Consider the following 16,610-nt stretch of genomic DNA (forward strand, 5'->3'; position numbering starts at 1 on the left):
CAGACTGCAGAGTTTCTGAGATCATCACTGAGCCACTGAAGAGTTTATTTGCTGAAAAAGGGTGAAGGAGCACAAGGAGGGCTGGCTCTGAGCTCAGTTTGCAGGGCAGAGGTTCACTGTTCAAATCAAGAGAAGGAGCGGGAATTTTTTTAGAGTGTGAACAGCCTGTAATGTATTGTACTGTGTATTTCAAGTACATTTTACAGTGTTCAAACTTGTTTACATTTCTGCACAGAACTGAAATCTGGCATTAAATGCAGCTGAGATTCTGTATTGCTAAATAAGGCTAACTCTAAAAGCAGCTCACTTGCTGTAACTTGCAACATTTATAGTAGCAATGACCAAACTGGATGTTTTTCCTTCCTAGACTGTTGAAGATAAATTGATCTCTGTCTTCAAAACTTACCCAAGTGCTGTTAAAACACTTTGTGCCTGTTTAGTGGTGCTTTCAAAACATAGTTTTAGCTCTCCTTCTTCCAGAAAAAAAGAGTGCTGTGTCCGTTTACCTCATTTATTGAATTTCACACAGCTAAATGAAATGAAATAAGAGCTTGACTCAGATCCAACTGATTTCAGTAGAGTCTCTCCATTGACTTTTAGTCAAGGCCTAAATGAGGATCAAACATCAATCCGGAGTATATGTACGTTTAATATGCTTTTCAACTATTCCTTTAAACTTAAATATTATTGGAGTTTTTTAACTTGCTTACCTGTCAGCATGTGCAAATATCCAGATTTCTACTGGAAACCTTAATGTAAGTGTTAACTGTAATGTTCATTCCCATGAACACAACCTTTTAAATTTATCAGCTTTTACTTATTTTTCTTAGGTATTTGACAGAGCCTGTTTGCTCTGTTAGTACAGATAACAACAGTACCTTTACTGTTTAAAGCAGCAGATACTGTTTATCTTGGTCCTGTCTTGTTTTAGCCTCACTCAAGAAAGCGATTACATTGATAAGGGACAAGATGTCTTCTGGGAATTTTGGGAGCATAACTCCCTCTTTCTGTAGCTTTCCTGTTTGAATCAGCGTGAGGCTGAAATTTGCAAAGAGTTACTTTCTACAGATCAGCTTCAGAGCAAGCATTGCGTTCTGACTGAGCAATGCAGCCCCAGAGGCTGGATTCACCATCCACTGTAGCTGCTGGCAGCATTTGCCATGACTTTGGTATCCACCAAAGGGTTGTGGATGGGGGTGAATGTTGTTACCATGGAGTGCGAGCATGCATGGCTCAAGGTGGCAAATAAAACCTGCATGGTTGCTCTTGTGCCCCATATGTATTGCAGACTCTAGAGATTATACATGTATGCATTTATATACATATATTTGTGGGTTAAAAATTGAGAATATGTTGCACTTGCATGTGGTAGCAAAGTGTTAGACTTCTACTTGGAATCAGATGTGATAGTTTTCTCTTGCCCTTTCTGAGTTTACATTTTAGTACTCACACAGAATCAAAGCCTGAAGAGATTCAGAACTATATATGTAAAGACTAAAATTTGTTACAACATAAGGCTCAATTTAACATAAATCAAGAAAAACACTTGTTTTCTTTTCATTGGAAAGTCCAAATGGACATATTTAATTGTAGAGTATCTTAAGAAACCCAGCATGGTAAAATGTTCTCAGCACCATTTCATGTTTTAAATTTTGTTCCCCAAGTTTTAACTCATTTTTAACTCATTTAACTGTTTTAAAGAATTCAGTTCTGATGTAACTAGTCACTGGTCTCACATTTTCATGGGTGTATTTTCTATTTATTGTGCTATAAAATCCTGCTGCTCTGTAGATGTTGCCAGAACAAATGACAAAGAATGCATTTTTTCAGAAGATAAGGCTCAAACTTGTCTATCTGTTGTCATCTTCTTGTTTCCTGGTATATCCTGATGTAAATCTCGAAATGCCACACTCCTGCCATGCATATCACTCAGGATTAAAGGGTTGTAGGTCTTCTGGCCACTTGGTGCTGGTCTTTACATAGACATTTTGGAACATTTGCAGCAAAACTGAAGAGCAGAAGGGCTATTAGCTAGGAGCTGTTCTACCTGATTGGCTTATCTGTGGGGAAAGCAATAGGAGGACTCAGGGCCTCCTCCTTGTATTCACACTAGGGTTGTTTTGCAGTACTGAATGAACTTACTTTTGTTAGTATGTGGGTTTGATACAGCATAAAGAAACACAGTGAGATTTGATGTGCAGACAGTACTTCCTATTGGACAGTCTCCCAGAAATACTTGCATCTGCCATTACCAAATGCACCATCAACACTGCCTTTTCCCCTTGATTTCCTTCAAGTTGTTTCTAAAATTTCATTGCTCTTTGCACTGCTTGGTGTTGCTTTGCCATGCAGTATGCTGCGTAAGACATGCTTCAACTTGAAGAATTTTGTATCTTCAAGCATAAACATTCAATTATTCCACTCTAAGTCGGGAGCTGTAAGATCACCACCATGCTCTGCCAAGTTCACACAGAGAAACTTCTGTGTGGGAACTTTGCATCCAAAGTTGACTTTAAATAACATGTTAAGTGTGGCTTTGAGTTTCTCCTAAGAGCACTGAGGGATGAATAGGGGAGCTGTGTGCCTTTCTGTACGAGATTTAATCATTGGTGTATAAAAGTTACAAAGTATTATCATTTCTGCATATGTGTTTGCACAGTAGTTGATATATTTGAAGTTTCCTTGTTATCGTATGTTTCTTGCTATTATAGCAATAGCTCATTATTGAGTTCATTAGTAATTGTACTTCCAATAAACCAAAACCCATACACAAGCTGAGTACTAGGTGGACAGCACAGCTTATCAGTGTGGGGAACCCATCTTAGAGAAAGATTGAAGCCAGGATGGGCATTTGCAATGCTGCTGGAAGTTGCTTTACTGGGACTGGAGAGCCTTCTAGTGCAGAGGCTTACTAAATAATATGTTAGAAATGCTAGAAATACTCTTATTTTGGAGATATCTTTACTGAGGAACAAGATGATTTTTATATCATTACCTATTCTTTCAGATGAAGACACTTGCAAGCAATCAGGTCATCCAGCTGTCAAACCGCCTCTGTGACTAAAATTTTAGGATGTGACTTTTGCCACCAAAGGCCAGATCTCCACTCCTAACCGGAGCAGGGTAAACTTTAAATTAGATTTAGCTGGAAAAGTTACTTTAGTAAATAGAAAGAAGAGGCCATCTAGAAAAGTTTTCTTTTAAAGCATATTCTTGTTCCTAGCAGCACTAGTTTTGGGTCACTTTTGTAATTAGTTTCCACCTAACTATTTTTAAGAGCTATTGTCATTGCTTTTTCCCAATGTGCCTAAAATCTCAGTAACTGCACTACTCTAAATCACTCTTTTTGAGTAGGGACAAAACAGCCACATGTCTGTTTTTCAAGATTTTTCAAATTACCATATTTGAGTGCGTGCTAGAATGATTATCTTCTGTGGCGGCATTTCCAGTGCCCAAGTGATGCTGACATTAGCTGATCTTTTTAGCTGTTGCATATCTGCCAGCATCTGAGCAGCATCTCACTAGCTTTTTCTTTCCTTTCCATTTTGTAACTTTTCAAAGCATGTTACAGCAGCTTTTTCTTTTGGGGTCATGTAGTCTTTCTACCCCCATTTCTTACTCAGTATGAAAAAATACATTCAAAACTCAGTAATACAGGAAGTCCTCCATCACATCTTTTCTAAAGTTAAGGAATATGTGAAGTATTACTATATATAAAGTCACATATAACAAAATATCTCTTTCTTCCTCGCGTCTTTAACATTTCATCCCTGTTTTCTTTACAGAAAATATTTTATCAGAAGTAGTTATTCATCATGACAAATATGCTGTCTGCTCTTGTTCTTCCTCGTAATCTTAAATGCTGTTATCTCAATTATTTAACAGTGCTAGCTCTGCACATCCCAGGTTTCCACAACTATCTGGAGGGCCTCTGGGGAGCTGTTCAATAGCTGTAAGGGAGAGCTTTGGGGTTGGTTAATAAAAAAGCCTAACACACAAGACCTGTCCAGATTTTTGTCTGAATACACAAGGGGGTCCTCATTTAAATAGTAAGGGCCAATAGAACTGCTTGAGTTGAAGGAGACCTCAAAGATCATCAAGTTCTAACAGGTGAAAGTCAGTGGAAGCTCTTGTGAGGGGCAAATATATCAACACAAAACCATTCCTATCAGTGATTGCCCATACGTAAGCATGTTGATCAGTATTTCTTACCAAATATTTCAGTTCACTTCAAATGTTTTCTTCTCCACACTCTGGTTGAGGTGAATTAGTATTGGGCATCACTGATGTTAGAAGACCAAGAGTAATTTTTCTCCATGGCCTCTGAAGAGCTCTGCAAGGTACTCCCAAGAAATGCCAAAATAATGACTAGAAAATGAACTTGCAAGTGAATGAGAAGAAAGGATTTACTATAAATATTCTAGCAGGTTAAGCAAAAAATCTATTTTCTGCTGGTTTGCATTATCATTAGTGGCTGGAAAAGATGCAGAAAAAACCATTGCATTTATTATGTCAAATAGAGTAAAGCTATCAGTGATGTATGAAGCATGGAAATGGACTTGTGTATCTCTGAAATTGCCTTATTATTTCAGTGTGTGTGTCAGAGTAATTCAAGCAAAACATGAACAGAAACAGCTGATGATTTGGGGATTGATGATAATTTGGTTTCAAAGCATTCTCTAGAGACAAACATGTGTGACAAGATTGGCACTTCAGTAATCAGAGATTTTCTGAGAAGATGAAAACATTTCACTTATATTGGGGCAATCACTGTAGGGACCAGCTTATTTAATTTGAGATTGAATGAATTTGGGAGGATATAGTCACTTAGCATTGCAGAGGGACAGGTGCATTCTGTTCCCCTAAAATTGCCTATGGGTAAAATGTAATTTAGGAAATGCTTTCATTTCACCCTAGTTGTTTGTACAGCAATAAACTCAGCAGAAACCAATGACCTTCCCAATAGTCTCAGAAGATGAAGAATCAAATGGTTGCAGAGGTTCCATCACCTAGAAATGCTACTTTGCAGCTCAGTTTGAGATTGAGGAGGTAGCAAGCATTACTTTCAGGCCATCTGTTGAGGTAATACTGTAAATGACTCAACACTGACACTACACTGACACTGAGGGAGTCCAGTACATGTGTGAAGAATAACATCCCATAGAAATGAATTTTCTCTCTGGTGTCCCACAGTGCTGTCCTGCAGCAACATTTCCATGCTGGCTATATTTTTGTTACAGTAACGAAGCAGATCAGAGCAAAACTTTCCTTTTTTTATAGATCAGCCCACTTTTCAGATCTGGATCTCAGTTTTTCTACTGCCTGGGAACAATCTCACTCTGAATTTCTATCAGAAAACTTCTCAACCTTTTCTTAATTCTTACTTTTATCTAAAATGTGCTGGAGCCATGTCTAATGTCCTCATTGGGGATTTACTATGTGGAGCACGCTACCACACTATTCAGCAGTACTGTGGAAGAATCCATTCCCTCTATAGACTCCTTACACTGGATAATATCCTCTGTTACTCACTGAAACTAAAGTGTATAATAAATGTAGCTGGCATCAAAATCTGTGGAGGGTAAATAGATCAAGCTTAACAGAGGTTAAATCATAATATAATTCCTCCATCCACTCATACATGCATGCTGAACTTTGAACCCTGTTAAGGCAGGCCAGTACTATACTGTCTGTGCCAGACTGCCTCTATTGCTTGTGTGACCAGTGCAGATATTTTGCATAGGCTAGACAAAATGACCTGCTATTTTAACCTGATATGTGCAATCTCAGTCTGCATTGCCTATTTCTGAAGATTCTTATCTGCAGTTTGTTGTGTTGTTTGTTTGTTTGTTTTTTCCCTATGTCCAGATCAGTGTTCATGCCAGTATTATATCCAGATAATTATAGCATGTATCTTTTTAGAACACAGTTTTCATGATTAGAGAAATTGTAGGAATAGCATAATTTATCACATGTAAGCAAGTCATTCTCTTTTCTTTTAAGAGCTTTTATTTGGGAAATTTTATGCTGTACCTTAGCCCAAGTTCAGTAACAGTATTCCATGGATTTAGGTTCTTCTGTTCAACTTGCTCATCTTATACTACTTATGGCCCTGGTTCTCATTTGGTAGGTTATTACTTTAACTAAGTTAACTTTTTTATGAACTTAGATCTTCATGGCAAATAAGTGTTTGGCTCTATAAGTATTTGAGCAAGCAAATTATGCAAATTATGAGGAAAGCTGCTGTGGGGTGGTCAGAATGCTGCTGGCCATATACTGTTGAAATCTTAAGAGAAGCAAATTATTTACCTTTGTTCCCCAGATCTTAACAAGTGTTTCATAGTTTCATAGTTTCGTGCGGGTTGGAAGGGACCTTAGAGATCATCGAGTCCAGCCCCCGGAATTCGAGCCTCTGTGTAGCAGAGCGGCACTTCTACCACTTGCGCCACAGGGGGGATTCGAACTCCGGGCCCCAGTGTTGCAAGGCGGCGTCTTTAACCACTGCGCCACTGGGGCACACGGTGTTTGTCCTGTATCTTCTGTTTACTGCATAAAGAACATGATATGCCTGGTGGAGGGAATGTATTTTGCATATGGTTTAAGACACATTTGGTAGAAAACCATCCAAGTTGTCTGTTATCATAGGACAGGGGAAGACAGTAAGTCCTGGTGGACTAATCTAAAGTCTCTTCAGAGCTTGCTATGTCTAGTTTTCTTTCTATGACTTCACAGGCTGGGAAGGTCTTTCAGCTGGCTATGTATTCCTGCCCTCTCCCTCTCCTTGTGAGAGTGGTTTTCAACACATGTACATGGAACACCACAGCAACCCAAACTGTCAAGCTTTCTTGAGCTAAAAAAACCCTCATTCCATTTACTTATTTGTTGTTCTGCATTATTAGGGGCTTGGATCAACTCTTTGGCATGATTCAGTAAGTGGTCCCATGTGAGGGAGAAGCATGTGAGGAACAGTGCCCTCAGCCTGCTGCATCAGCCCTGAGCTAGAAAGCAGTGAAAAAGGCTGTGCTTGTTGGGTCAATTGAGCCAACTTCAGAGCTCCAGCTCTTCTTTGATCCCAAGTGAATAGATCTGCAGGCATGCTATTTCCCTGGGTGTCATTTTGGTGACCTGATTGTCTCTGGTTCCACAGCTGCATAGGGCTGATGGTAGGCATGAGCCTGGAAGACAAGGCCATAGAGGGATGCTCTTTCCACACATCTTTCCATTCAAGCTGTAGTGTAAAATCTGCAGCTTCTGTATAGAACCTGTCTTGAGTTTTGTGTTCTTCCCTAATCTCTGCTTTTATCTTAGCTGAACAATAACATTGCCTAAAATTCCAGAAGTCTGGTAGGACTCTGACTTTTCCAGACAGTGCAAGACCTCTTCACTCTCATCCCCAACAGCAACACATTTTGCACTGCAGACCAGTATGCAAGAATTTTTCTTACTTTATACACTCAAAGCATGATCATGCCACAGAATAAGACCTCCCCTGCGTTGCTGGCAAATAATCTGTGGTCCCCATGTGCAAAAGAACTCAAATGCATATTTTAAACATGAACACATTTAAACTGTTAACTTTGAAACTGGAGCAGAAAATCCTGCCTAGGAAATTCTCATCCATTACAGAAATTTGTGGCACATATGTATAGGGCCACTTTCTACGCTTGATTCTCACCTAAGTGGTATAATGACAGTCCCTGTTAAGCTGCTCCCATGTATAGTTACCACTGTGATCACAAATACAGTAATGCTTATGTAGATGTATAATGAGAAAAAACTCAGGAATATCAGTGAATGACCTGTTTCAAACACAGATGAAGAGTATTTTGTTGTCACTATAGCTCCTTAATGGTGATGACTGCACTGAGAAGTAACGTGTTCAGTGAATGGTTTTGGCAGTAGATAAATACGTATTTATCATTGATTATTAAGTTATTTTTCCTACTAGGGAAACATCAGTTGTTTGGTAAATCTTCAACAGGTGTCTTCCCTCTGAAATTTGTATCCAGCTCTGTGAACTACATTTGTTATTTGCTTTACGTCACTCCATACAGTGGTGCTGCAGTTTGTAACTGGTGTTTCTCAAATTTATGGCTCTGTGAAGGCATAATTTCTTGAAATCAGGCCTGACATACATTACGAGATGAATGTCAGATGAGAGACGAGGGCCTTCTTTTGATCCCACCCAAGAGCCAAGTTGGCTTGAAGTTTTCTACCTGAAAGGTGTTTTGAATTCTTTTATAGAATTTCTTTACGTATTATTCTCCCTTCCTCTGTACTGCAATAACATAGAGATGTTTTAATGTTAGGCAGACGAATGCAGAGTTTCTGGGGCTTGCTTGTTTATAATGCTGGTACATCTGTTTGCCTAGGAAATGTTGTATGCTCCCAGTGCTGTTGCTGTTAGGTTCACGCACAGTGGAGGCATCTGTGCTTTTTATCATGCTGATGCTTCAGTTATGGTGATTCTTGTAAAAACTAGATGGGCAACAGGTTTTGGAGTTGTTCAGCTCTCTGTAGTTGTTCTTGGTTTCCTTCATGAAGCATTCTTCTTTCTTCCACAGTTTGTCAAGGGACAAATAACAAGTTGACCCAGCTGGGGCATGTGGAAGACCATTTCACCAGCCTGCAGAGAATGTACAACAACTGTGAAGTGGTACTGAGTAATCTGGAGATTACCTATGTGGAGCATAATCGTGATCTCACCTTCCTTAAGGTTAGTGGTTTTGACCAACATGGCTTATCCTGCTAATGGAATCTTACTGCATTTTGGAGTGCAAAGTATCAGCTAGCTAGCTATAAAATGCTGTAGTGTTCCAAAGACATAGTAATTGTCAGAGGTATTGCAAATCATAGTTGCAGTTTGCCTGTAGGCTGCAGGTTATGCTCAGCCCAATTACACAAAATCATTTACTTTGAGAAATAGCTTCTCAGGTGTTAACCCAGTCTATTTTGGTTGCCATGCAGATGGGTTCGTACTTTTAAAAAACTATCACATGCTTACCCATCATGTCCCTCTGGGAGGGCAAAAGGCTTTGTTATATGATTGGGCAAAGCAAATGGCAAAGTGAGTGGCAATCACTGATCACAGATTTTGAAGTGTGGAGGCTGTTACCCTTCTCTGCAATCTGTGATCCATTTCCATACGTGATGGTGAGTGCAGCACATTAGCATATATGTTTTCAAAGAAGTTTTAAGTGCTTTGCTTTTGGTATCCCTGGTACGTCAGATTAGGAGGTTTACAAAGAAAGAGGCAGGAGGAGAAAATGCATTCTTTACAAGAAAAATGTGTATTTGGTACCAAGAACTCTGCTATGGTAGATCTGAATAAGCAGGTCAGTCATCTGAACTCAGAGGAATTTTCATGAGCTTTCCTCCTCAGAGAATAAAGAAAGGAAAAAACACTGCAATAGCAAGCAAGAACATCTGGAAATAGTTTTTTATGACATACAGGTTATAAATATGATGGTATTGCCATTTTTCTTTCCAAGCACTACTTGACCATGAAGATCAGTGTCTCCAGCAACATAACCAGTCTTCTGAAAACTTACTGATAGACTTCATAGAAGAGAAGAATATCCTATGAAGTAGCCTGAGGGCTTTTTCATTTACAGGGATTTTTTTTTAAGGAGATAGAAATGCACACATTTCACAGTAATTGAGACAGGAATTAACTTACAACCATGGTTAGTGCCTCACTTGTCTGTTGTCCTGTAAATATTTATTGCTTGAGAAGTAATTGCCTGATCCTCCCCTTTATTGTGCACTGGAGTGCTGGTTAGGAAAGAGGCATAGTAAACAAATCCTTAATCAGGTGAAGTGTCTGCTGCAAATGATTGAAGGTAGGATAAATATTCAGAGAAAGCATCATACGCAGTTAGCATATCATACGTGCTTGCCCTGTTCTTCTGCATCCCCTAAGAATCCCCATTTGCCCTTGCTTAGGAACAGGATACAGGTAGTGACCACCTAGTAGCTACTCTTATGGTCATTTTATACCTGCTTTGCAAAGTCAATCAGATGTAAAATACAAACATGAAGACACATTTCCTTGCCTCTGTTCTTCAAATAGTCTCTTCTAGTTCTCCAGTTTATTTAGTTTTTGTGAGACTAAATGGTTTTTTGTTCATTAAAATTCAAATATTGAATAGGGGGAGTGGGAGAAGGAAAGTAACCTTGTCAAGAGGATCAAAGATGGTTTATAAATGCTGTGGATTAAGTGACTTGTTTCTCCTCTCAGACCATACAGGAGGTTGCAGGCTATGTGCTCATTGCACTTAACATGGTGGACGTCATTCCCTTAGAAAACCTCCAGATTATCCGAGGGAATGTGCTTTATGACAACTCTTTCGCCCTAGCAGTCTTATCCAATTACCACATGAATAAAACCCAGGGACTTCGAGAGCTACCAATGAAACGGCTATCAGGTGAGACCAGGACAAGAGGTGGAGGCACCCATAAGTAAACTTAAACCATTAAATTATTGGCATCAAGTCCAGATTGAAGATCTTCTCTCAAAGTCAATGTTTTAAAAACTGAATGTAGTGTCCCAGTTTTCTACTCACTTTCCTGCTATACATCCTTTTTCAAAACATGAAGAAAGTTCATAATTTGCCATTACAAAAGGACATGAAGTCCAAAGCATCAACAGGGTGCTGGAATTTATTTGTATCCCCAAAATGGAAAAAAAATTATCCAATTCTTAATATTGGTTTTATTTTTATTTTTATTTTATTCCAATGTGTGTAATTTACTGTTTTCTGTTAATTCCCAGTGGGAGTTGGTGGCACGTGAAGAGCTGCAGTTAGGGTCTCACGCATTCTCTGACTGATGGGTCAGGCTGTGCAAACCATCAGTGTTTATAGATGCCTAACTCACCCTCTGTCAGAGATCATGACCACTGTAGCAGGGGCAGCAGAACAGGCCACATGCCAAGTCTTCTGCCACACTGGTTTAGTACAGACTTTGTTGCAGCACACATTGAAAAGAAGTATTTGCTTGAGGAGACTGAATCATGAGCTGAAGCAGGTAAAAACACATTACCTTCTGCTATGTCAGCCATAGGCAGCAGCCTCTGGATGTGGCACTGGGTGGAAAGCCATGTGTAGTGGCTTCTCAATGGCATCCAACAGCAGGTGATCCTCCAGAACCTGTCAGTCTGAGCCTGGGGTTAGTTGCACTTCAAGTGTGTCTGTGCTGTGCAGGTTGTCAGCATAGTGTGACTGAAATGAAAAAGTCTGAGTTTTGTTTCCTGTTCTTTAAATCAGAGAGGGAGAGAGGGGGAAGACTTAAGAAGAGTGCTTCACTCACTGTTGTTTTTCTTTCCATGGCAGAAATTCTCAATGGAGGTGTTAAAATCAGCAACAACCCCAAACTGTGCAACATGGACACTGTTCTGTGGAATGACATCATTGATACAAGCAGGAAGCCTCTCACAGTTCTTGACTTTGCAAGCAATCTTTCTTCTTGTAAGTATTAATTTACCAAAATGCTATGAGCTTCCTCATTTCAGAGAGAAGAGCCAGCAACCAAACTTACAGCTTTGGTTTTCATATCCACCAATACACTGGGCCATCAAACCCTGTTCTGAAGGAAGTCCATTCAATTCTTCATCACTGATATGAGATTTAATGTTTTGTCATGCCTAGCTCAAAGAAGTTTTTATTGATTTCATGCAGTACCTTATGAATGCTTTTCTTCAAAGATAGCCACACAACTCAGAATAATATGCACTTGCATGTTTTCCAGCATTCTTTAAATTTAAAGCAGCCATACAGGCACCTTCACATTTTTGCAATAAGGCATAATTTTCTATCAAGAATGCTGTAAAAACTCCTATGTTTTGGGATGCATGAATAATCCTTGAAAATGTTATGATAAGAGGTAAATAAATCTGATGCTTAAATCAGCAAGAAGATAAACACATGTTTAAAAGTTTGTGTGGTATATGCCTAAGGTAGGCTCAGACTAACCATGGCATCACATAATATCAGGGATTGGAAGGGATCTTGAAAGTTATCAAATCCAATCCCTCTATTGGATCGGGAACACCTAGATCAGATCACATAGAAACGTGTCCAGGTGGGTTTTGAATGTCTCCAGGGAAGGGTACCCCACAACCTCTCTGTCACCCTCACTGTAAAGATTTTTCTCGTATTTATGTGGAACCTCCTGTGTTCCGGCTTGCATCCATTGCCCCTTGTCCTATCACTGGATGTCACTGGGAAGAGTCTGGATCCTTGAGCCTTGTGAGTTCTTGTGAAATCCCCAGTTACTTCAGGGAAAGGAGTTTATTTTCACTATTGAGCATTTCATTTCTGGCACTGTAAACTGGCAGGAAACATACTTTCTTTATATTCCAGTTGCGTAATCAACAACTTCTGTGTTGATATATTTGCTGCGGAGTCCAAACGTAACCTAGCATTCTGCAAACAGTACAAGTCAGCACAGGATCCTGGCTCTGAATATCATGGAAAAGTTAACCTTTAACTTTCTAACTTCAAAAAAAAACATAGTTCTTCAGTCCCAGAGCAAAACAAGTACTGACATTTGTTCAGCTATGTGATGGGCAGTGAGCAGGGGGGAGGATCACATGCTACTAGCAGGAGAAATTACTCTAATATAATGTCTCTTAAATGTAGTAAATTCCAGATTAAACTGTTGATATGGTCATTTACAGTTTTAATGGTAATAATGGTCCTGTAATCTAAAATAAGTTATTTCTCTGGGACATTACTTGTCACTGAAAGGGAAAAAATAAAAATAAAAGAAAGAGTACACACAGCAGGAAGAGGGAGAAGGGCAGATAAGAAATGGATTCTTAGCAACAATAACCCAGTGCTGAACATTGAAGGTCATGCAGGGTGTGCATCCATCCCAGAGCCTCTCCAGTTACTGCTTCACAGACCTGTGCTGAGGGATGTTTTTGGTTGAGAGCAGGAGGAGAGCATGGTTCAGACATGTCAGATTGTTTTGTAGCTGGCAGTTACCTGTGAATCCAGTTGGTTTTGTTTTCTTCTTGGAAACGTTGTTCAGAAACATTAATTTCCACGTGGCCTGCAGCAAGCATCTGACTCATGCCCAAATGCAGACCAGTAGTGACTTGCAGTTTTATGCAAATCCAAGCCTGAGAGCCAGAAGGACGGTTGTTGAAATACCTGTTCCTGGGAAAAATACTCCTCTTTTGTCTGTCAGAACAGCAGAGTATTGCATTCACTTGCTGTGAGATGCTGAGTACTGTACATAGGAAACCAGCTGTGAACAACAGATAAAGATTTAAGTTCCAGCTCTCAGAATTTCTGAGCAACAGTATACGTATGCTTCCTCCCATGCTTTATTGAGAATGAAGGTTCAAGGTTTTGTTTCCTGTGACACATATGATGTTGTCATCAAGGTTTTAAACAGCAAATATTTTTATAGTACTCCACTCTTATGTTTTAGGTCCAAAATGCCATCCAAACTGCACAGAAGACCACTGCTGGGGTGCTGGTGAACAGAACTGCCAGACTTGTAAGTGTGCAGATTAATTAGGAATCATCTTGAGTGCTACAATCTGACATAATAATCTACTGTCTACTGAATAATTTATCAATTGAATAATTTGCCAATTGCGCACTAACAGCATGTGTTTTACACTTGTCCTTTCTTCGTCTTCCTATGCTCATACTTCTCAAAGCACACTACTAGTCTTGCTTCTCCTCAGTCTTAATAGGCATGATAAGTGGTAGTCACTCTGAAACAAGTCTACATCACACATGTGCAAATATGGGCTTCCGCTCTGAAAAAAACTCAGTCACAAGGATCATTGAATAACAGAATGATTTGGATTGAAGGGATCATTCAAGGTCATCTGGTCAAAACCCTCTGCCCTGGGCAGGGACAACTTACTTAAACCCAATCAGGTTGCTCAAAGTGCTATCCAGCTCTACTTTGAACAATTCCAATAATGAGGAATCCACAACTCTGCTCCTTTTGGGCAGAGTAGGGAAGTTCTTTAGATGGTTTCACTTGGGTCTGGATTTCCTGGAAGATGCTGTGTTTTCTCCAGAGCAAATAGTCTGCAACTGTTTCTGCAACTCCCAATCCGGTGACAAATCAAGGTTGCCTAGTGACTGCACTGTGCCTCTGTGCACGGGGAACAGACGGGACACACACACAGTGCGTAACGCCAAAAGTACAAGTTTAATGCCTTGCAACAAACCCTATATAGTGGTACAGGTCACCACCCCTGGCAGACCCTCGTGACCTCCCTGACTCCACCCCAGGTGCACGCAGGCACCACCTACCCAATATGCAACATCTCCCCCATCTTTATCATCTGTATGCAACAGTTTCTTGCATTATCTGACTTCTCTGACTTTCTCCCATCTGAGAAGCAGGAAGCTTCTGTCAATAGCTATCAAAGTGATGAGCTGTTTTACTCCTATGCTGATGCTTACAAAAAAGTTTTATCAAAATGCTGTTCATGTTGAACAATGTACCTTTTTATCCCTTGTTTCTGTTTAAACAGAGGAGCTGCTGTCAGAGAAGCTAATATGTACTGTGGAAATTACATGTTTCCTTGAAAAGACAATATGTTGCTTACAAGATATAAGAAAAATGGAATAATACAGCTTGGATTCCAAAGTGTATAATGGAAAAATATAGTGTGGTTTAGGAAAAATAAAAATAAAAAAATAAAATTTTTTAAAAAAAAGAAAGTCATGGTTGTGTACCTGTATTAGGTTTCATTTTCTGATAACTCTCTGTGAGTTAACAACCATCTGTTTTTGACTTATAGGACTTCCTGGTGACACTGTAACTCATTTCTGCCCATCTGGAAAGCTGGTAGCAGTTACTGCACTGTACAGGTGCTCAGGGTGCTATAGTGAAGCACGCAAGCAATCCACCTCTTTCTCTGTTGGGGACTCAGTCACCTATTGCCCGATTCTGTTGATCAGTGATTTTATTGTAGAGAAAAAAACAGACCAGCTTTGGCCATGGTATAAACATACACTATCTATTAATTTCTGCATATTGTGGTCTTGTGATTTTTAAAATTATTTTTTCTGATTGCTACTGTATCTGCTTTGGTATTCAAATTGAGGTGATTTCCTGGATCTAAAAAAATATTGCAGTTTTTCCTCTCCTGTTACAGTCTGACCCAGGATTAGCTTTTCCTTTGAGTTACATTGGTGTAAACCCTGAGGAAGTTGAGTAATGAAGATAAAATTTGGCCAAAGAGTCTAAGCTTAAAAAAAATAATACTGTACGCATATGAGATCAATTTATGGAGTGAATGTCCCCTCTCTCTGCAAATTTCAAAAATATTTTTAGTCGTCAAAGGAATCCTAAGACCACACCAATGATACATAATTTCCCACCATAGCCCAGAGTTCAGGCAGTTCTCTGGTCCTGTTGTTTTTCCTACAGCTAGCTCCAGTAGTAACAGGTTACCTCAATAAAGCAGAGCCAAGCTGAAGGTTGCATGACTCCATGGAGTTATTCTTGATTCAGACATTGATGCCAAAGGGGCCTGGATGCTCTTTCTAAGCAGGACATAATTTGCTGGACTGGACCACAGTGCTTTGCACCCCACAAGAGCTGAATACATCCTCTTTTTGCCACCACCCACACCAGCTCTCTCCCTTCCTAGCTTTTGCCTGATATGTGGGCAGAACATGAGGAAACTCTAGAACAGATACTGCATCAGATGGTTTTTCCATATTTACCGATCTCATTTTTTAGCCTAAACATTCTTCATTTCTGTTCTATTTTTTTTTTTTTTTATTTATTTTTTCCTTTCAGTAACAAAAGTCATCTGTGCCCAGCAATGCTCTGGCCGGTGCAGAGGAAAGGTGCCCAGTGACTGCTGCCACAACCAGTGCGCTGCAGGGTGCACGGGACCTCGGGAGAGTGACTGCCTGGTAAGGATGCTGCAGCTTCATCAGTGCTTAAAGTCTGAAACAGAGGAGCAGGCAGGCAGCTGAATGTCCTGCAACCTTCTTCCATCTCAGGGAGCTTCTGAGAGATACTGACCCATAGGATGTCCAGTTGGAATGAGAGAGTAAGCCTTCACTGCAACAGGCAGGGAAGAGGACACAAACCTTGCAACACTCTTTACTGGTCTTTAGTAACAAAGTTTCCTGTCTGATTCTCAGTGCTAGGAACTTTGAGGGACCCTGGTGCCATGGAGGGGAAAAGGGCAAATCCAGCTTTTTTAGGAATAAAACATGTTGTTGCTTTTCTACAAGAGTTTCCAGGGGTGTGACCACACAGCAAACATGCTGTGTTTTTAACTTCTCCCTGGCTTTGCACTAAATTTAATTCTGAATTAAGTGATGCTCAATAATTCCCACAGCAACTGTCCAGTCTGTGTTTTGTTGCTTTTACCTATATTCTGGTCACCCTTAGAAACTGCATAGCTAGGATGCTTTTACTGGCTTATAAGGAAGAGTTATTCTGTCTCATCTGGAAAACCAGAAACAAATAAAGGGGAAAAGGGAATGACTATTAATTTAATGCTGGATTGGGTTGGAAGAACCAACTTATCCTTCATAAAGAGCTGATAAATTGTTTGTTGCCTGCAGCAAAATAGAATGGCTTCCTTTTAATATTCAGCCACAAAAGTC

At 39.8% G+C, this 16,610-nt stretch overlaps 1 protein-coding gene across 3 annotated transcripts in view; it reads left to right on the forward strand.

The window, feature by feature from the left end:
• Positions 1-16,610, forward strand: part of EGFR (epidermal growth factor receptor) — a 229,664-nt gene that overhangs the window by 176,622 nt on the left and 36,432 nt on the right. For all 3 annotated transcript variants that reach the window (XM_032442543.1, XM_015854890.2, XM_015854891.2), the window contains exons 2-6: positions 8,565-8,716; positions 10,241-10,427; positions 11,334-11,468; positions 13,441-13,509; positions 15,787-15,905. In XM_032442543.1, coding sequence (XP_032298434.1) covers positions 8,636-8,716; positions 10,241-10,427; positions 11,334-11,468; positions 13,441-13,509; positions 15,787-15,905 — 591 coding nt within the window. In that variant the 5' untranslated portion in view covers positions 8,565-8,635. The remainder of the gene's footprint in view (positions 1-8,564; positions 8,717-10,240; positions 10,428-11,333; positions 11,469-13,440; positions 13,510-15,786; positions 15,906-16,610) is intronic.

This window comes from Coturnix japonica, chromosome 2 (assembly GCF_001577835.2).
Source record: "Coturnix japonica isolate 7356 chromosome 2, Coturnix japonica 2.1, whole genome shotgun sequence".
Classification (NCBI taxonomy): Eukaryota; Metazoa; Chordata; class Aves; order Galliformes; family Phasianidae; genus Coturnix; species Coturnix japonica.